This window comes from Opisthocomus hoazin, chromosome 16 (assembly GCF_030867145.1).
Source record: "Opisthocomus hoazin isolate bOpiHoa1 chromosome 16, bOpiHoa1.hap1, whole genome shotgun sequence".
Lineage (NCBI taxonomy): Eukaryota > Metazoa > Chordata > Aves > Opisthocomiformes > Opisthocomidae > Opisthocomus > Opisthocomus hoazin.
The window spans coordinates 14,996,571-15,018,231 of NC_134429.1; the positions used below are offsets into that span (position 1 = coordinate 14,996,571).

The 21,661-nt window shown below is 52.1% G+C and overlaps 1 protein-coding gene across 4 annotated transcripts in view; it reads right to left on the reverse strand.

The window, feature by feature from the left end:
• Window positions 1-21,420, reverse strand: part of PAX7 (paired box 7) — a 102,766-nt gene extending 81,346 nt beyond the window's left edge. For 2 of the 4 annotated variants that reach the window (XM_075437240.1, XM_075437239.1), the window contains exons 1-4: window positions 21,336-21,420; window positions 19,072-19,307; window positions 18,297-18,426; window positions 17,188-17,316 (exon numbers count right to left, since the gene is read on the reverse strand). In XM_075437240.1, coding sequence (XP_075293355.1) covers window positions 17,188-17,316; window positions 18,297-18,426; window positions 19,072-19,307; window positions 21,336-21,420 — 580 coding nt within the window. Of the gene's footprint in view, window positions 1-17,187; window positions 17,323-18,296; window positions 18,427-19,071; window positions 19,308-21,335 lie in introns of all 4 variants that reach the window. The other 2 variants (XM_075437242.1, XM_075437241.1) reach the window with 2 other exon arrangements.
• Between the last annotated feature and the right edge of the window lie 241 nt (window positions 21,421-21,661).

Genomic DNA, 21,661 nt, shown 5'->3' on the forward strand with positions numbered 1-21,661 from the left:
TATTATTATTATCATCGCCTGACCTCCCAACCCAGCGCTCAGAGCTGTCTCTTGTTAAAGAGCCCGCAAAGAGGCTCTGCAAGCACCAGAGAGCCGCTAGACCGATCCATCATGCGAGTTATCAGCCCCCGAAACACCCTCACAGCTGCAGCAGCAGCCAGGCTGAGATGCTCCCACCTCAGAGGGATCCCCTCAGTGTGACAACAGGGACGGAGGGGACCTGCAAACAGCCAGGGATGGGATGCAAAGGCGAGGACCAAGGCATTTGCGTGGGCTGGAAAATTGCCGCGTTCAGTTTTGTACCCTGCCTGGGCTATTAGTTGCAGTCTGCGCTTCTAGAAGTTGTTTCGAGAGCCAAAGTGACGAGAAACTCTTTCCCTATTTTTTCCACCGTCCAGGCAACAAAATATCCTGAGATCATAAAGCTAAAACACCGTCAACTGCAGACACACATTAAAGCCCCTCTCCCCTTCCAAGGCTTTTAAAAACTTTCCTGAATTAACCTTAGCGAAGATGGAAAATGTCTGAAAGAGGTGAAGGTGAGGGGGACCAGGCATGTACAGCTCCTTGCAGTTTTATGGGAGAAATCAAAGCCACTCAGTATTACCCAATTTCACCCAAATGCCGCTCGGCCCTGTCCCCTCTGGCCGCGATGTGAGTCTGGAGCTGGGAGAGGTTGGTGAAAGCGAGGGGACCTGCACCAGCAAGTCTGGGCATGAATTTGGGGACTTTTCCAGGCACCCATTGCCAGGTTTGCCATCTCCTGCCCCTCTCCGTGGGATGCTCGGGGTGTTTGTCCCCGCCACTGCGTCCTGACAGCACAAGGCCGATATCCCGGGGAAAGGAGAATAAAATAAAATAAAATAAATCCATCAAAGCCTATTAGTTAAATTGCTCTGTGCAAACCTAATTGACCACGAGGGATCCCCTAGACAAGCAGGCCGTAAATCGTGATTTTTAACAGCGGCAGGGGGAAGCAAAGAGGAGGAGGGGGGAAAAAGAGAGAGAGAAGAAAGTTTGCGATTGCTGGGGATCATTTCAGGCGACTGCCTGGCTGGAGGCTGTGGAGAAAGGAGGGCTGATCTGCAGCATATGGTGCAAAGAGCCAGTGCTGGGGGTGGAAGAATAAAAACCCCGAAGGCCGCAGATCCTAAGGAGCTATTTATTCCTCCCCCTGCAGATGTACATTAATGCAGGAGGAGTAGGGGGAGCAGATCTTTGGGTTGGAGAAAGAGAAACAGCGCTCCTTCCTTTTAACATGCTGTTGTCTGGCTTGATCTTGTCACTCCAAAGGGACCCATTCAGAGGTATTCATGCATCTGCCTCGGGGGGACAATGGGACCTTAGTTTATAAACTGTCTGTCCAGTTGCCTGCGGCCTTTAGTCCTTTTGTTTTCGCTTCTCTTAATAAACTTTTTGGGGGAGTTCATCAATACGCTTGAATAGCTGATGTTCTCATTCTCAGAGAGGGGAATAACAGAAGGTCTCGAAGGGTTTTTTTTTTTTTTTTAATAGAGGTGGGGGTGGGTGGGGTTTTTTCCCCCTTAAAGGGGAACCAAGGCTTGAAAAGCATCAGAATAAACCCTTTAAAAAAAAAATCTGAATCACCCCCAAACAAAACCTCTATTCAAAAGACAGGGAGAAATGCGCAACATTTAATTGTCCGTGTCCCCCCCCCGAAAGCAATTTACGTCCTGCCGACAGAATTAAGACGATCTCCGACTAATTTTACAGCTCTCAAAATATTTTGGGTAGGGGGATTGGGAAGGAATTTCAGAGACCAGGCTCATTTCCAGGGGATTTAGGGCTGAAAGCTGGCTCTAACCTTTCCCCCTCCGTTCCCCCCCATTCCCCCTTCCCCCGACAATTGCAGAAATCACAGCCCGGCAGATATCTTTTCCCCGACACACTCCCAAATCACAGGGAATGTCCCCAAACCAAAGTTGCTCTCCCTCCCCTTCCCCGACGCCTCCTTTGTAGTCGAGCCCGGAGGCGGGGGGGGGTGGTGCGGAGAAGCCCCTATTTCTAAGGCACAGCCCCCTCCCCGTGCCGGCTCCCTCTCTCCTCCCTTGATTTCTCTTTTAAGGAGTTTCTTTTCCTGGCAGCCCCTTGCTCCCGCCCCGCAAAGCCGAGGGAGCCCGGCTGCAGCCCGGCGCGGAGGCGATGCTCGGCTGCCCCCCCCCCCCCCCTCCTTCCCGAGGCAGCCCCCCACCAACCGCTCTCCCCAGTGACTCCAGTTCAGCGTTTTAAGACCCTAATGAGTGTTGACAAGTTTAATGAGTTTGTTTTAAAGAGGAAAAAACTGGTCAAGTCGAGATTTCCGAGTCAAATCCATTAGGAGATCCATTCAGACTCCTCCTGACAGCTCAGCCGCTCTCACACTTCACCAGCCAGCGCAGGGCCGGGCTGCTGTGTGAACCCGATCCCCCTGACCCACAGCGGGGACCCCTCCCCGCCCCACAGTGGGAACACACTACACCCCCCCCCCCCTCCCCCCCGCCCGGGATGCGGCGAGCCGCGGATGCCACTGCCCGGGGAAAGCAGCCGGGCCCCGGCGCCTCTCGCAGGGATGGAGCCCGGTTTGCCCGGGGTGGGGGATCGCCCCCTCCCCCTCCCCGGGGAAGGGGCGAGCCTCGGGGCTGCCCCCTGAAGAGGATGGAGGGGGTTACCCCCCCCAGCCCCCGGAAGAATAGGGAACCCCCTAAACCCGCCCTACGGGTCACGGACCGAGAGCACCCGGCGGCCAAAGGGGACTGTCCATCCGCGCAACAACCTCCCATTTCTATAGGAAATTTCATTCAACACCCCGCTATCCCCCCCTCCTCTCTTTTTCTCCCCCCCCTTTCCTCTCTCTTTCTGTCTCTCCCCCAACCTTCATATAAGCAAACAGCCCCGTGAAGCCGAGGTGGAGGTCACGTTAAGTCATGCAGTCTGACTTGGTGAACTTTGAGCTGGGTGATTAGGAGGGGGGTTCTCCTTTTTCAATTTCTCCACTTCCTAGGTCTCTCCATTGTTCCAATTCCAAACAGCTGCTGGTGCTAATCTTTCGGTTATTTGCAATCAGGAGGAAGAAATACCCACACCCTAGAGCGCTCCGATATTAGCCCTGCCAGTAGAGTAAAGAGACCACTGGAAGCTGGGGAGATGGAGGGAAACAAAACAGACCCAAGTTATTGAACTCAGTTTGACTCTGAGCCTTTCAGGTACCTCTCAATCCCAAATCCACGCTGGCAGAAAGCCATGGAAATCAGGCTTACAGGTACCACCACAACACTTAAGGCCAGACCTGATTTTTTTTTTTCCCAAAGGTTAAACTCCTCCATGCACTCAAAATCTGGCCAGGGCTGGGGCAGAGGAGGGGGGAAATACCAACCGAGGGTGAGCTGGGAGGAAAAGAAATGACCACAAAAGCCCAGTTGGAGGCAAACCTGGAGAGCTACGCCCAGGAGGGTTTTGCTCAAGCTGGCTCTGAAGGATCCTTTTTCTTTTTTTTTAAGCTATTATTAAGAAGGGATGGAGAAACTAAAGGGTTGAGGGGACCTGCAGTTTCCCTTGTGCAAAAGAAACCATCTTACTTACACGTGTGGAGGTGGTGATACACGGGAATGCTCTGCCCTGTACAGGTGGGTAGGAGATCCCCTTCTAACTCCGTTATTTTTCCTAAATAGGGCAATGGGTGCCAGGTAACGAAGGGTGCCTGCCTTGAGGCATCCCGAAGGAGAGGGGGGGATTGCCCCTCGCTTCCCAGGCAGCAGAAACAGCACCAACAACTCAAACCTTGGCCAAGAGCCTTCAAAACCGGGCTCCTAAAATTGCTGGGGTGGCCCCACACGTGTCCAGGCCGGGAATAAACTGCCATTTTCTCGAGGGTTTATTAATATGCTGCCGGGGGGGAAGCCCATTAGGCCTTGATAGTCTTACACAGCCCCTGCCTGGCCCGCAGCCCTCTCACCAGCGACGCGGAGCCTTTATTGGTTTACTTAGGTGTTAATCCCTTAACAATCAAGTTGTCTGACCATGGAGCCCCGTCTCTATTCTTGTTTACATCTAATTACGGGGCTGAAATGCCACTTCCCTTCCCAAGCCACCTCCCCCAAGCCTTCCGACCAACTTTCATTGCACCCCCTTGAAGCAGGTAAAGCCCCTTCTCCGGGAGAAGCAATTGAAGATAATGACAGTAGCGGTGGCTCGGCAGCGTCTCAGGCGGCTCTTTCCCAAAAAAAAGGAGGCTGCCTGGGGGAGAAGGGGGTCTGGGCAACAAAAAACTTGTCCCCTCCGTAGCCCAGCCCATCTTTGGAGATGGCGGAGCCCTTCTCTCCTCATCCACCCTCGCCTACCCCGGCGGAGAATCCCCACCCCGGCGCGGCTCCGGTCCCCAAGATCTGCAGATGAAAGCAAGAGCTTCCCCATCCCGATGTCACAAGGATCTCAGAGCTTCCCTTAATTCAATTAAACCTCGTAACTCCAGGAAACCAGCGGAGATCCACCCGAGCAAGCCAGTAGCCGGGGCTAACAAAGGAGCTTTCTTTCCAGAGGGTGCAGGGACCCCGCTGGCCCATGTGTCAGCCAGAGCCGGCGGCTCCTGCCTCGCCGGGGTTAACGATTCAGACACCGCTGCGAGCTCGGGGACTGCGACTTGGCTTAGATAGCGTCTCAGCCCTGGGGCAGTTCCTCTAAATCAATTTTCAAAACAATCAGTTTAGGGGCTTTTAATTAAGCTTTAAACCAGTGGTTAAAAATAGCAGTTTACTTCTTTGGGATGCAAACTAGGCTAGCGTAAAAATAAATCAGAGAGACGCGCCCGCTGCCTTTTGGGATTCAGGGAGACGTAGATTATATACGTCCCAAGATTACGAGGATTTTTTTTTTCTTTCTTTCTTTCTTCTAATACTTCTTCTGTCTCACGGCAGCTGCTCTTTCCCTGCCAGACAGTGAACTGACCGCAGGACGGCAAAGCCGGGGGATGCCGTGGAGATTTCCCAAAGCAAACCAAAATTTCGGCGAGGAAACTTCGCCACCCCGCTCCGAGGTCAGCATCCCGCTGCTAACAGCAGGTTCCCTGCCTTTTTCTATGTATCGTGAAGGGCAAAAAAATAGAGAAAATGAAATAAACTATCCGGCTGGGATTGTTGCAAGGAGAAAAAGCCGAGCCAGTCCCTCAGCCCGGAGATGGGAGCGCTGCAAACCCAGCCTGCTCTCCCCTTCGCCAAGATAAATTCCGCCTAAGAGATGAATTTAGGCTCCTCTCGTGCCTTTGTAGTTTAAATCGGCCCCTCCAGGTTCTTCCCACCTCCCCTCCACCCTCTTCCTTTGTTTAATACTTTTGTGATTCCAGCAGAAGGGATGCTCGCAGGGCCCAGCCCGACACACGAGCTCCACACCTCAAATCCCTTCATCTGGAGCAGGGTTTCGGCTCCCAGCCCCGGCCGGGAAGCAGATGCTTAAACGCAGCTCTTGCCCAGAAAGCAGCTCTTTAAAGGGACCACTGCGTTAGGTTGATTAAAGAATAATTAAGGGCGGTGGGACTCCTTTGGTACCGCTTCTAGGACTCTCCGTACCCGGAGGATTTCTCCCTAGGTGACCCAGATAAATTACAGATAGGGCTGAAATAACTTTTGTCCGCGACGGGCCGGGATGAGCCTGGACCGTAAATCCCTGCTCAGCAGTGGCTAATGAGGCAGTCATGCAAAACGCAGGCAGTTAAACCTGAAAAGCAGCGGCGTGGGGTGACTTCTCCTCCCTGCCAGACCCGCAGGGGCTTCGCAGGCAGGTTGTATCCCCCCCCCTCCCCTTCCCTCGCAGCCCCTCTTTCACAGCTCTTCTGTGGGGCCGAGCACGGGGAGCAAGCGTGGCTCCTCGGCCGAACGCGCAGCCGAGACCTTGACCCAGTTTAATCCCAGTTTGGGGAGAAAACCGGGGTCTGTCCGTCGGGCTTTTGCCCCGTCCCCGTGCTACAGAAGCGGGGGGGGGGGGGATTACCCTTGCCCTGCGCCCCCCAGACTTTGGGGGAAGACGATCTTGGGGATACCCCCGACTTGGGGAGAGATGCTGTGACCGGTCCGGGGAGGATGCGCAGGTCGGCGGCGTGGGGACACCCGCAGCATCCCGGGCGCGCCCCAAGAAGCCGGACTCGGGTTTCTCCTCCTCTTTTTTCTCTCTCAGCGGGAGGAAAGACCCACATTCGCCACGGGGAAGTGCAGAAGAGCTTTAAAAAAATTAAATCTCATAACAAGGGAAGACACACGGGGAGAGAAGGGGGAAAAAATAATAGGGGGGTGGAGAGTGCGTGGGAGCTTTCGCCGATCAACCTGCTCTTGGGCAGGGAGGGAGAAAAACATTTCCACAGTTGGATTAATTCCCCCCAAAACTCCCTCTTTCCCTTTCCCCGCTACCTTCAAGGACTTTCTGCTGCTGCTTTTCCTCCGCTCCTTCCCCGAGCATCCCCCCCGCCCCGCTCCCGCCAGCGCCTTCCCTCCCTTTAGATCTCAGCGTGTTTGCTCTTGACTTCATCCACTAAGTCAATAGTTTGGAGATGCCCTCATCCTCAGAGGCCCGAGCCCCCGTGTCCCCTCCCTGTTTTCTCCTGCGGATAATGGCAGCCTTTTGTCGTGTAATCAAGCTCCCGAGGGGTTGGGAGACAGATATAGATTCTTGGCATTTGTCGGTGAAAATGAAAGCTGGATTAGGCAGAGGCGGCTGCACACTCCATGGTAAAGGACAACAACTATTCCCCCATTGAAAGTCCCATTCTGGTTTGGTTATTTTATCTTTAAAAGTTGTTTGTATTTCTAAAGTGGCTATTGATGCACTTAGAAAGTGTAGCAAGCTGTAAAGCCTCGCTTCAAATGAAAGGCAGACAAAAAAAAAGAGAGGAGGTTAAGGGGAGAAAACAGAGTGAGAAAAAAATACCGTCAGAAAAGGAGGGGGGGAAGAGAAGGGGGATGGTGGCAAAAGAGTTAAAAAGATCAAATTCAGCCTGAGTAAAGTTTAAAATCGGAGAGAAAAGTCACGAAGTCACAGCAGCCGGGAGGGGGGCGAGGGTGCGGGGGTTTTGGCTCCGCTTTTTCCCTTCCCTGCCTCTTCCCTACCTCGCAGGGAAAAAATAATTACAATATTTAGGTCTCCCTCCCGCCCACTGAGCTGATGGGGGGGGGGGGGGGTTGACAGGGATATTTTTTTCTTCTCGGGGAACACTTGACTCTTTGCAACTGAACTCTAAAGCCACTCAGCTTTCTGCTCTGCGCTGAAGTTATTTTATTCCTTAGCAATTGATCACAACCACCACCCTGTTTTTCTCCTTGACAGAGCTTTGCTGAGACTTTCTTGCCAAGCACAAATGGGGAAGAGTGTCCACCTTTGAAAGGCAAGAGATTTTGACATTGTGTATATATATATATATATATATATATAATTTTCCCCCAACCATCACTTGGATTTAACCACCTTGGATTTAACCACCTTGGATCCCCTCATCCTTTAGATGAGTCTTAATCTGGGGCTGCACCATCTCTCCCTCTTTACAGACCCCCCGTCCCGTGAATAGGGGGTGGCAAGAACTGGGTTATTTTGTTTGTTTAAAAAACAACATTTATTAAACCCCCCCAAACTTTTCTCCTCCTTTTGCCGGAGTTTCAGGAATGGAAATTGCAGCTTACCCGCTGCGAGCAGAGTCAGCCTCACGCACAAGGGAGGGTTTGTGGCTGGAAGGAGATTAAGGGGAAAACTCCAGGAAAAAGAAACAGAGCGACAAGGTATAAACCAAATATTCACATTCTTATTAAAAAAAAAAAAAGAAAAAAAAAAAAGAAAAAAAAAAAAGAAGCAGCTTCAAATAGCTCAATTTGCCGCTATTTAGCATCAAACAGGCATCTTCGCGAGAAGGGGGGAAAGAATTTAAAAAGAATTAAGTTACTGCACAGAAATAACGAATCCTTCTGGAAAACGTGGAAAATGCCAGCTTTTTACTAAATAGGCGCGTCTATAGGTCGGTGTGTATATATATCTATCCCTTTAAAATCACCAGCAGCTCCGGCTATCTGCCCTCTCTTGGATAATTTACACCATACAAAGGTTGGGGGCCATTAATCCCGTCCCCCCCAGCCTCCATTCCTATTCATGTCAGTGTTGCTTTCTTTTTCCGAGCAATCAAATGTGCCGGAGACAATTGTAGCGAATTTAAACATGACTGTCCCCTGAATATCCCTCGACATCGAAGCGTCCTTTGTACCTTCACCCTCTCCTTTTAAAGACGCTTATACATTTAAAAATGCAAAATAATGCCGCCAGTGGATCTTTATTAAAGCGCAAGACAAGGCTCTGGTTGGACTGATTTTTCGCAAGGGGGAAAAAAAATAATAATCTTTACGGAGCTGTTTAACAGTGGGAAGTTTCACGGACGATTTAAGGACCCTTCTTCTAACTTCAAATCACCCGAGTATTTTTAACTCCGCTTGGAGGGGAGTTGCTCAAAAGCAGCTTCTCGTTGAGCAATCCTGTCGAGTCAACTTTCCTCCCTCTCCTTTAATTCCCAATAAAAATGCAAATCAATTCGTCCCCATAATAGGAACGGCATAAATAAATAAATAAACTACAGAATTGCGGTCGCTCGGGACTTTTCCCTCTACTCCAGCTTCGGACGCCAATGGAAGTGGCAGCGGGGCAGGGGCAAGTTTTCCCCCTTCCCTTCGAAAACAGGAAAATAACTTGTTTTTTGCCCCCCCTGCCCCTTTCCTCCCCTGGGTTTGGGGACCGCAGTTTCATAACTGGCTCTCCGCCCCCCCCTCCCCCGCTCCTTTAAAGATGCCACCGGGTCCCTTTGATCCGCGGCCTTTCGGGTCTCCGGACAAAGGCGGCAGTGAAGGCTGAAGGCTGCCGGGTGTCCTCCCCCCGGCTGCCCGCACCTCGCCCGGGAGGGAGCCCCGCCGGCCGCCCTGCCCTCGGCCCCGCTCCCCAGGGTCAGGCAGAGTGCTGCCTGCCAATTTTAGCAACAGGGGGAAAAAAAAAAAAAAAAAAATCACAAGAGAAGAGTGAAAACCAAGAAGGGTTTTTGCTCCCTCTTCCAGAGAGAGAGAGAGCCAGCCCGCGGGCAGGGAGAGCTGGCTCGAAGGCGAGAGCGGGTGTAAAAAGGGTTTGCGCTTCCCCTGCCTCCGCCGAGCCGCCCCCGAAGCCTCCCGCGGAGCTGCTGAGCATCCCTCCGTGGGGCAGGGGAGCAGCCCTCCGTGGGGCGGCGGGACAGCCCTCCGTGGGGCAGGGGAGCAGCCCTCCGTGGGGCAGGGGAGCAGCCCTCCATGAGGCTGCGGAGCATCCCTCCGTGGGGCGGCGGGACATCCCTCCGTGGGGCAGGGGAGCAGCCCCCCGCGCCCCCCCCCAGCCCACCGCCGGCGGGGCAGGGTGGCGGGGGGCCGAGCAGCCGTAGGGAAGGCAGCCCCCTCTTTGAACCTGCCCACCAAAACAGACTTGCTTTTGGTTTTTCAGGCGGACAGGTGAGGGGCGAGGGGAGCGTCCCTCGGGTGGGATGCTGCTGAGGGGAGGGAAACCCTCCATTTCCAGCGCGACCTCCTCTCTTCCAGGAGACTTGGCTAGCCTTTTTCAGTTCTTTTTTAATTTTTTTTTTTAATTATTTTAAACAAGCACTTTTCCTCGTCTTCCTCCACTCAAGCCCAACCTCCCCCAGGAGCCCCAGAGCGGCGCAGCCCGGCCGGGCCCGCAGCCGCGCACAAAATGGATGAGCTAAGATGTCTCCCCAGCTGCAGACTTCATGAATGAGCGAGCCCCTTCCCCTCTGCCTCCCCATCTCCGGCTATAGATTGATAGATATAGATATATTTCATGAATGAGCCGAGGGTCCTCCCCGCCTCCCCCCTGCCTTGGCTAGCCCTGCAGAGCCTATAAACAGCAACGGCCCTTTACAACAATTCATCACAGGACCCAGAGCCATCCAAGCAAGTAATATGTAGCCTCAGATCTAGTATGTCCCACAAGACAGAGCGCCTGCTAATTAATAGACAGTGATTCCTGCAAGCAGCCCTAGCAGTCTGTAATATGATGAACTTCCTTTGTACCGGTGTCACCACAAATGTTTCTGATAAGGAAAAGCATCCAAGGATCAAAGACTATAAGCTTCTCAATTTCCTCAAGCTGCCTCTACTTTTCCTCACCTACTTTTTCTTTCTTTCTTTTTTTTTTTCTCTTCTCTCCCGCTCCCCTTCCCAGCCCCTCCGAGGAGGTGCAATCTCCCTCCAAAGAGATGCAGTCCTCCCGTTCCCTTCCAACAGCCCCGAGGTCCCCTCAAAGCGCAGGGGTCAGTCCCAGACCATGCCCCCGAAACATCAGCATCATCTTCATCACTCGCACCTTCATATTCTGCCTTTAAAATAAAAAGCTCCGATTCTGGTTCTCGCCCTCCCCCGCACCTCCTCATCTCTTCCCTGCTTCTCCCCAACTCCGGGTGACAAATGTCTTTATAAAACAGGCATTAGCTGACATCTAATTTCTTTTGTGGCAAGACCATGCGAAGTGCGAGCGCACAGACGAGCCCTCCCGAGCGAGTACCGTCCCCGGGCCGCGGTGAGCCGGGAAGGAGGAGGGGGTTTTGGGGAGGAGGAGATGCCCGCAGACCGGGGAGGGGGGGGAATGCAGCAAACCCCCGGTCCCCGGGCACGCCGGCAAAGCCGCATCCCCAGTCCACCCTCTCCTCCCCCCGGGAGCTGCACCTGCTCTTCCCAACTTCCTCAGTTCTGTTTTCCCGGGGAGGAGGGGGACAAGGACCCCCCCCAAACCCCAGCCCCCGAGGTTCTCTGGTCGCTCCACCCGCTTCTTGCAGCGCTCCGGGGAGGGGGAAGCGGTGCCTGGCCGGGCAGGAGCAGCTCCCACCCGGGACACGCGGGTCTTCCCCCTCCCCTCTCCCCCTAACCCCCGGCCTGGGACCCCCTCAGCATCTTCTCACCTCTCCCCGATAACAGGGCCCAAATCGGACCTAAGTTCAAATTAAATTAAAAAAAAAAAAAAAAAGGCAAAAGCCAGTGGTGGAGAGAAGAATAATGCGGCAGCTGATTGAAATGGGCTTTTTTTTTTTTTTTTAAGAAGAGTCTCTATAAATATATATCTCCAAAGCTCAGGTCTTAAGAGGGTCCCTTATTTGCTTATTTCTTTTGTAGCAAACGTAATTTTCAGAAAAATACTTCCCCCCCCCGCCTTACCCTAATGCTCGAGTAAGTACCTTACAGCTTTAAGGCTAGTGTTATATGTGCTTTAAAATCCTGCCATGTAAATTCCCCTGAAAAATTTGGAAAGCTTCTCGGGGGGGCTTTGGGAGGGGGGGGGGGGGGGGGAACTGGGAGAGGGGGAGGGGGAGAAAGGGGAGGTTAATCCGGGTTTAATGCTATGATGCAGTCACAGGACCAGGGCTAGGCTGATTGTGTTATCTCTTCCCAACATTTGGGTCTCCCATATTTCACCCAGCCAAATAGCTGCGAGAAAAAAGTGCGTATGGAGGCACTCCTGACGCCTCAGGAAAATATGTTATTAATATCTAAATAACTTCCCAATACTGTCTCTAAATCTCCCCTTCACCACTCCAGATGATGAATTCGTTTGAAGTGTTCTCCCGTCTCATCTTTTCAGTGTCTCTCTCTCTCTCCCTTTTTTTTTATAACCAGGCTTATTTCAAACTGGTAAATATCTAATTCCTTTAACCACACTGCAGACACGTCTCTCCTCTCTTATATACAATTCTCATTTGGAAAGATCCATATATACATGGCTCCGTAAAAGAGAATAAGCCCCAACACAGCCTTAAACTACTTCTTTAAATTATTTGGGGGTTAAGAGCGGTGGTTTTGGGGGGAATCTGTTTGTTTCCGAACAACCCCTGCGCACACCTGGATCACACATTTCCCTCACGGCCTTCCTGCCGCTTAATTCAATCTCTGCCTCCTCTCTCCTACCCCAATTACGGGCGAAACCTCGGATTAGAAAGAGACTTTACCGCTTCCTTCCTCTGCTCCTCTATCAGGGCATCCATCTCCCCCGCATTGCCAAATATCCACTTCCTATTCCTCCTGTATCACATAATCTACCATCCACCTTCAAATTATCGATTAGAACGTCGAGAACGGATTTCCTTTCCTTTCCCTTCCGAGCTGAACCCCGGGCACCCCACCTGCCAGCCAGCGCTCCCGACACCACTCTCTGCCTCTTATTTTCCCCGGTCTGTAACTGAACCTATTCTTCTCCCCCAAAGACGGGGGGGGGGAGATGATGTAGGGAAAAAAATACAACAAACCCTACCACACAAACAAACCCTGGATCACAAACATCTCCCTTATATTATTTCACTTCCTACTGTATAATTGAACCTCTCTCCCCGCATCCTTGTCTTAAGTTTGTTTTTTAAAACGTCTTGTATTAGATTATACTCGTTCATTCCCCCTTCCAACCTTATCTCTCCTCCTCTCTTCTCTCCTCCCCGTCACACTTGATTTAGGAAGGAGTTTATCTTGCAAACATTTGCCTACTTTGTTTATGTAGACCAGGTTCTCCAGCTACTTGTTCCCAAAAGCCACTGTTTGCCTTTGTAATTGTTATCTGTGTTTATTGTTGTACCTCATTTGTCTCAGCTTTTTTTGTGACATGTAAGCTCCGTGTGTGCTCACATCCAGCCCCCCCTTCCTTCTCCCTCTCCCTGCCTTTTTTTTTTCCCTTTTCCCTCCTCTTTCTCCCTGAAATATGCACAGAATAACTCAGCCTAAAGCCAATGAATTGCTTGACACTACCCTATCTCTTTCCTGCCCCCCATTATTAGAGCTGATCCCACTCGCAACACTCACAAATCCCGCCTGGTCTCTGTTTGATTAGATTGCCAACCTTTCGTAATCCCTTGATTTGATGAAGTGTCTATCCCCCCCCATCTCCCTTCTAAACATACATTTACAGAGAGAGCGCTTGTTGGTTTTAAATCAATGCAGATTGTTTGCTGATAAATCGACTCCGCATCCCCTCTTCCCCCCAAGCTTGGGAAACAAAGCCCCTTTCCAGGTGTGGAAGCAAGGGGTGTGTGGGGGGGAGGCCCCTCTTTCTCCCTGTCCCCCCCCCCCCCCCCCGAGCCTAATTCAGTTTGGCGGGACCCCGGACCCCCAGTCCAACCAGCTTCCCCCTGCCTCCAGCCCCCAACCCTGCACAAGCGGCAGTGACTGCTAGCAAATTAAATTGTTAGCACCTCCGAGTGTCCAAACATCGCCCCCAGCTCCCCTCCCCGCCACTGCTGTTCACACCTGGACGCGCTTCCCACCCCTAATAAACCCGACCCCTCTGCTATCCCCGGCTCGGTTTCCACGGGGCGGGGGTGGCTGTGGAAGCAAAAATCCATCAGTGGAAGCAATTCCGTGCAACAAAGCGGAGTTCAGAGAAATAAAGCGGGGGAGAAAATTAATTTAAAAAAACCCCAAAACGTTAAAAATTCCTATTTTCAGCCCAGCCACAACGCGGTGTGTCCCCCGCTGCCCGGTCCCCTGCGAGCCCCGAGCATCCCCGCAGGCATCCTGCATCCCGCAGCCGGTCCTGCCCCACTCGCGGCCGTGGGGTGACACGCCACGGGGGGGGGGGGGGGGGAGGGAGGGAAACTGCTGAACCTCCCTCTCCTCCGGTGCAGGCAGAACCCCTTCCCCATAACCCCCCCCATTCATCCGCACCCGGCTGCAATTAATGCCCCCCGGGATGAGGCCTCGCCCCCGCCCCTGCTCCTCCCGCTCTGAACGCTGAGCACCTTCCCCTGCACCCCTCGGATTTGGGGTGACCCAGACGACACCCCCCCCAACCCCCGCCGAGCACCTCGGGGCTGAGGGAGAACAGCGCATCGCCCACGTGTGACCCTCCCTAATAAACCCCACCAGCCATAATAAATAACAACAACCCCAAATAATAATAACTCGGTCTTAACAAGGATAAAAAAAAAAAAAAAAAAAAAATAAAGTGAAGCCTCATGAATATATGCCCAGGGCTAGCTGGAGTGAGCCGTTTAAAGATGAAAGTGCAAAGAAATAAAGGCTCAATTTAATCTGCCTTAAAACCCTTCAACTTAACGTTTGTGCTGGGAACTCAGAGAGTGAGTACTGATTGGGGATAAATACATTTCTTAGCATGCCTTGGAGCTATTACACCCTTCTCCAACACAGCTCCCTATTCAACAGCCACAGTTTTCATTACCAGCTCTAATAAGTCTTAACATTATTAAATGCCAAGCAGACGATAGAAAGAAACAGGCGCAGGGTGGAAGCTTTCTTTAACACTTAAAAAGAGAGAGCATTTAGGGCTGTCTTCCTCCGGCTCCCCGCGAGGAGAACCCGCAAATGGAGCAAAGGCGTTTGTCAAGAGGAAAAAAGGCTAAAACAAAGTTTTTCCCCCTCTCCCCCCCCCCCCCGCAATAATAATAAAAATGCTTTTTTTTAAAAAAAAAAACAAACAAACCCAACAAACAAGCAGAACCCCCCCACACCCACGCAGCAAAAGCGGAGCTGGAGAACAAGTGTCAGGAGCGCGCTAGCGTTTGTGTTTTATCGCAGAGCTCTCGGGAGATCGGCAGGATTGCAGGGCGGAGATCGCCAAGAACAGCAGGAGTTTCGAGCGAAAAAATGAAAGGAAACGCAGACAGCGCACACTCACCGCCTCCGAGTGTTTTACAAGTTGAATCATCAATTACCTTAATTGGAGCCATTAAAACTTTTCCAGACGTGAAAATACACATTGACGGCGGTGAATGTGATTGTTTTAATTATTATTATTTTTAATTGCGATCGCGGCCGCGGCGGGTCCAACCCGCTGCCAAACCGCCGCTGCTGCGACTGATGCTCCCCCCCGTAAAACCTCAGATCGAAGCCTTTTGGGGCGATCTCTCCGCAAATCTGCCGGGTCAGGGAGCGATTGCGGGGGAAGGAAAACCCGCAAATGTAGTGATAAATCGGGTTTTCTCTCAAGGGACGGGAGCGGAGCCTGCGCGCTCGGAGGTAACGCGGCGCTCCGCGGGCTCCCGCATCAGGAATTTGCCCAAATTAGTCCTCGATTCAAACCGGGCTGGTTTCACACAAGAAATGGGGGCTCGTGTTTGATTTGTCCGCGATATTACCCATGAAGGAAGAAGAGAGCGTTTTGTTTTGCTTATTGACATGCACTTCTGCATATTATTAATGAATAAAAAGCCTCCAGCTCCTTCACTCTTATTTATTTTGGGAGTGGTGATGGGGAAAACACGCACGGCCAAGGGGAAAAAATGTCATTCAGCGGTTTAAAAATTGTATTTTCTTTTTTTGCAAGCGATGAGGCTCGAACAAAATAAATCTTAAAACCAAAATTCTCCCCCCCCCTTCCAACAAAATTAAAAACACCACGAAGTGATGGGGGGGAGCTTTTCGCGGACACAATAGCCCCGATTTGCAAATGAGCATCGCCTGTTTCCAAATCACAAGCAACATTTTGCAACGTCCAACGGCTATCCTTTTTCCAACAGACGGTCCTATAATATTACAAAACTATCTAACAGCAGGGAGTTTTGAATAATTTATCTCCCTTTCTTCCCTTCCTTGGCCCTTTGTCCAAACTTTTTCTCCTCCTTGCAGAATTTTGAATGAGAATAGACAAGCCCTCCCTCCCCCATCCCTTTACTCCATTTTTAAGGCAGCCTAGGGTTTTTCCCCCCTTTTTCCCCCCCTTCTTTTTTTTTTTTTCCCTTTTTTCTTTTTTTTTTTTTTTCCTTCTACTGTTTGCTTTTGTGGTTAGGAATCTTTTGCTTATAAAGCCTCAATAGACTTGAAGGTCTTTGTAAGTGAAGTTCATCTTCAAGGTTGGAAAAAAAAAAAAAGGATCAGATCCTTAAAGAAACCCCTTTTGTGCACCTTCATTTAAAACTCCCAGTAACGTTTGATGGTGACATGGAGCAGCTTTTTTTCTGCCCCAAATTCCCCCCACTTCAGTATTTCCCCACTCACTCGCATTGTCCCAAAATGGGGAAAACTTTGTAGCTAGTGGGAAACTTTGTAAGCGATCCCCGTCGCTTCCCGCAGCGGGATTGGGGACCCTCTCCGTACAGAAAACAACTCTCACCCTGCTCCCTCTTGGCCTGACACCGGCGATATCGCGAAACTCCAACCTCCTCAGCCCCGACAGGCCCGGGCCATCGCCATTTTGCCATCAATTTTGAAGAAAAATAGCAACTCCCAATTTCCCGAAGCACATCCCCAAGACTTGTATATTTCTGTTTTCCCCCCCAAAAAGTGCTGAGCTCTGTGACGCAAGGCAATCATTTTCCACCCAAGCCGATGCAGCAGCTCCTCCCTCCCCTCGCTTAAAACTTCCCCACCTTTGCAAACGCCCCCCTTGATAAACCCCAATTATGCCCCCTAAAAATGCCATCTTTCCCCCTTTTTTGAGGGAGAAGGGGAATCATCACCCCCACCAAGCTTGCCAAAAATAAAATTACAAGTGCCACAAGGGCCAGCTCCGGCCGTATCTTGTCCCCCACCCCACATCTACAGTGCAGGAGCTTTAAAAAGTTTGATTTTCCCTCCCAGGAGAGGAAAGCGCCAACCACGGGAGGTGATAACAGGGCCCGCTGCTCTCCTCCACCACCGGCCTGGCCTCCGGCCTTTCATCAGAAATGCCAGATTTGTTTTTCCCGATTTTATTTTGGGGTGGAGACCCCCCAGATTTCTCTAATCCGAGGACCCCCCTCTCCCCTCGGCACTTCCCCGGCACCGGTGGCTCAGCGGCAGCCCCAGTGCAGCGCCGATCCCAGCTTCCCTAATTGATATTGATTGGCCAAATCGGTCAACTGTCAGCCAGAGTTTCAGGGGACCACTTAGAGAGCAGGAGAGAAATCTGTTTAACAAATTCATTTAGGAATCAGAGATGCCTCGCCCCCAAGCCATCTCCTTTGCCTCTTTATAAATAATTGATCCAGAGCAAAACACCAACAACTCTTCCTCCTGGGAAAGCATCCTCAGCCTGAGGCATTGGGTACCACCTTCCCCTCCCAGGGCCCTGCATCACACCCGCGAATCTGCTGTCGGTCATTTTCAGAAAGGACAAGCACGAGAGGCTCTGGTACCATCCCTGTCTCACTCTTGGTAGGGAGGGACATGTCCCCTCTCCCAAATGTCCCCTCCAGCCCAGCCCTGGGGCACACACAGCCACCTTTACCTTTGTCGCCCAGGATGCCGTCTATGCTGTGCTTGGCCTTCTTCTCCCCGTCTTCCTCCTTCTTGTCGCAGTCCTCCTCTTCCTCTTTCTTCCCGAATTTGATGCGTAGCACACGGCTAATCGAACTCACTAAACCTCAGACAGTCAAAGACAAAAAGGCAAGTATAAGCTGCCTGGGAAGCCAAGGTGGGAGCTGGCTGGGAGAACCCAAGCCGGGGCTGCACGACTCAGGCGCGAGGCCTTGCATACACATAAAGGGCACCCGCACCCCCTTTTCCCAGGGGTATGCACCTGCCCGGTCCTCTGCACCCTCCAAAACACCCCCGAGTTCACTGAGCTGCCAAGCTGGACACCCAAAGTTGGGCACACTCATCACTGTCCCCACGAGACACCCGGCATGAGCAGCACCCAGTTGTGCACAATACCCCACGGAGCATCTCAGCCAGTGCAACACCCCGAGACATGCACCCCTAGGGCTACCGACTGCTTCGGAAGAGGGAAATGGCCCCCCAGTACCCCAGCCCCAAATGGGACCTGCAGCCTGGATTCAGACCTGGGCTCTGTCCTGCTCTGGGGGAGATGTGCCCCACAGAGAAGGCTCAGCCCCCCAAAACAGGGAAACCCTCAGCCAGGACCCAAAGAGCTCGCACATCCCAATATTGGGGTACGGGGTCACTTTCCACGGGCAATGGGGATCCCTGGCCGATGGCAACCCCTCTCTGCAGCCCCCACCAAGCAAGCAAGTCCCAGCGGGGCACCCGGGGTCCCCTGTAACCCTGGATTGGGAGTCTGCTTCTGTGCATGCTCCTTCCACGCCGAGAGCCCCCCTGCTTTCACGGGAGTTGGAATAAGTTGGGAAAATTGGTTTGTTTGTGTTTGTTTTTCCAGCAGACCGCAGCGCAGCCAGGGCACAAACCCCCCTCGCCTGGTGTTTATTTGCCGCTGTGGGTTTGCTTGGGGTGATTTTTTCTTTTTTCCCCCCTCCCCTATCAAAGCAAAGGCTGAGAGGATGTTCATAGCCCCTGGAAACTTTTTTTGATGGTGATAATAATTTCCCTCCGTCTTCCTACAGGTATTGGGGTGTCCTTCTTGCCAAGCTGCCTTCTCACCTGAGGGCACGGTGCTCCGGTCGCAGTGCCCATCCTTCAGGAGCCTGTCTCGGATCTCCCAGCTAAACATCCCGGGGTTTTCCCGTTTGTATTCCTCGATTTTCTTCTCCACGTCGGGAGTCGCAACCTGCTTTTGTGATCAAGGGACACCGGTGCGTGCCCGCGTGTGCAGAGAGAGGGAAGGGAAGAGAAAAAGCGCTTTTAATTGAAAAGAAAAGGTGTTCAGCTCGGTTCAATTCTCCTCGCCCTGGCTGCTGGTTTTGGGGCTGAGAATGGGCATTTGAAGGGAGGGAAAAGGAGGAAAATAAAGCTAGGGAAAGGCTTCCAAAAACTGGCCGCCTCAAAATTAGCGTCTCGGGGCTGAGGAGATCAGTCAGGATGGGGTTATCCTGAGCCCCGGGGGAAGGAGGCAGGGAGGGGGTGTGGGGAATGCTTTTAGGGGGGGCTACACGCACTCATCGATTTATTATTCCCTGAAACACCCCGGCTCGCCTTCTCCCCACAGATCGGGGCCAAAGCAAATGCTTGAACGCGCGCCACTTGTTGCACATGGGGAAAAAAAAAAAAAAAAATCACTTTAATTTATTCATAGCCTTCAACCCCGCACCGGCTTCTACCCATCTGAGCCTGCGAACTGCAGCTTCATTAAAGCCCCTTCCCCTTCTCCCTGCTTTCCACGAACACCTGAATAAACTTACACCCCCTCCCCCCAAAAAATCTGAATTTTTTTGCCACCCGGCAGGGGGGTTTCTCTCGGCCCCAGCGTGGCACTCACCCTGGGCTTGCTGCCTCCGATGGCCCCGGGCCGGATCGAGCCCGTCTCCTGGTACCTGCAGAGGATTTTGGAGACGCAGCCGTGGGAGACCCGCAGCTGCCGGGAGATCACGCAGGGCCGGATCCCGTGGTGAGCCATCTCCACGATCTTGTGACGGATGTGGTTGGGCAGCGGCCGGCCGTTGATGAACACCCCCCCGAGCTGGTTCACCCTGCCCTGGCCCAGCGGGGTGGAAACTGCAGAGCAAGGGGTGGTGGTGGGGGAACCCAGACAAAACAACGAGGGGGAAAACAGTTAAAAGAGGGAAAAACCCGGCAAAACGGGGTGCATCCCTCCCTGCACCGTCAGCTTCCCTCCTGGGGTTTGAGACTGTGAAAGCAGGGAGGAACCTCTCGCCCGTCCCCTGGTATTTAGCCCCACCACCACGGGCAAGACTTTTCGCATCGATACAGGGAAAATAAAACCAGCCCGCGACCCGCACGCCCCTCACCCCGCTCTCCCAGGCGGCCACGATGCTTCTGTCTATATATATAGATATTTGGCATAATATCTATAGATTTTATCTAGATATTTGCCATTTTATATATATAGATTTTATATAGATATTTTACATTACAGATATAGATTTTATATAGATATTTGGCACTATATATTTTATATAGATATTTGGCAATATATCTATATTTTATATAGATATTTGACATTATATATCTATATTTTATGTAGATATTTGGCTTTTCACACCTGTGTTTTAAATCACAGCCGACGTTCTCACAGCGAAAGATTTAAAACCGCACGGTGAAGCCCCCCAAAACTTCCCCTTTCCCCCCCAAAAGCGCACTCCACTGCTTGCTTCAAATTACGGGGCTACCTCCTTCCAAACAAACTTTTGGAAATAACCTTGTTAAATACCCTCGAGGGGCTTTTTTTGGTTAGATTCCCCCCCCCCATTCCTGTGGTTTTTTGTTCAGCGGTTCGGGGAGGCGCGGAAGAAGCGCGGATCCCCGACACCTTGCGCGGCGCAGGGCACCGGCGGCTCGTTAATCCCCCTCCCCGGTTTGTTTAATATCTCGCAATGTAGATCTTGCAGATTAATATGATTTCACAGGCTGGAAATGAAAAAAAAAAATAAGAAAAGAAGCGAGGAGGGGAGAACTCAGCTGGGTAATTTGCAGCAAGGCTGGAGGGGGCGAGGGACAGGGAAGGCGAGGGGGGTGATTTTGCTCTTTATACAAAGAAAAGTCGATTCCAGAAATTGCCTCGCGATTTAACAAGAATCATGCACCGCTAATTCCGAGTCACTTGGCCAGCACTCCCTGGATATATCATTATCGACAGATAACACTCGAGTGGCCAATTTTACATTCAAGAGGTACTAAAACCGCCGGCCGCTCTCTCTTTTCATTATTCCCAGTCATGTTGTGCAAATATTGTTGTAATCCTTTGATCCTTTCCCTTGCCGTCTGTTTTACTTCATTTGCTACAGAAAAGCACTTCACCAAATCCCCCCAGCTTGTGTGTTTTGCAGCCTGCGTGGTTTTCCACAGGTTTGAGTTTCGCCACTTGAGCACGGGCTGGATGAAATTTCCCCGTTTAATAAATGCGGGGAGAGGGGTCCCGCTCTAATTTTGCCTTTTTTTGGGTCGGCGTGTGCCTAGAAATAATAACCCCGGCACACAAAGGAAAAGCAGATGACGGGGAAAGTTGATGGGCTACGAGGTGGGGATGACACTTCGTGAGGTGACAGCTACAAAGTGTCCCCCCCTCCCCGTCCACTCGCCAGCCCCGGCCAAGGACATCTCGGCTGCGGATGCTCCCAGTTTAGGGTCGGTTTATTTTTGCTTATTTTCCTCCAGAAAAAGTGGAAAACAATAAATTTGGTTGGTTTTCCCCATCTTTGCGGGTAGAGTAAATCGTCGGGGTATTTGCGGGTTTAAAACAAACAAACAAAAAAAAATCAACTAAAATGACCTCAACAAACCCAAACCGTGAGAACCTGCTCCCCAAAATCGACGGGATGCCTGCAACTATTTTAAATACGGGGGGGGGGATATAGGAATAAAAGAAGCCCAAACCCGGTAATTTCGAGCAGCCACAGCGGGAAGCGAAGGAGCTAAATCCCGGGCAGAAGTTGGATGGCTCCTCTCGGGACCCCCCCCCCAACCCCCCCAGCCGGAGCAGCCCTGGCCGGCCCCCCCCCCCCCCCGGGGGGCAGCGGGGTGCCGGGGCAGGAGCGGTTTAGCGAGGGGCTCTCCCGGACCTACCTTCCAAGGGGAAGCCGGTGCGGGGGTAGTTTTGCCCCGGAGCCGGGCGCATCATCCGAGGCACCGTCCCGGGCAGAGCTGCCATGGTGGGCCGGGGGGGGGGGGAAGGGGAGGGGGGGGGGGTCGGGGCGGTGGAGCGGTCCGGTCCGAACCGGGGGGGACCCCGTTGGCCCCGGGAGAGCCGAGGCGGGGGGGGGGCTGCGGGGATGCTTCTCCTCGGAGCCGAAGCGCTTCTCTCTTCCAGCCCGCGGCTGCAAAACAAGCGAGAAATCTTTGCTCCAAGGAAAAAATAATAATAATAAGCAGAAAAATAATAGCAATAATAA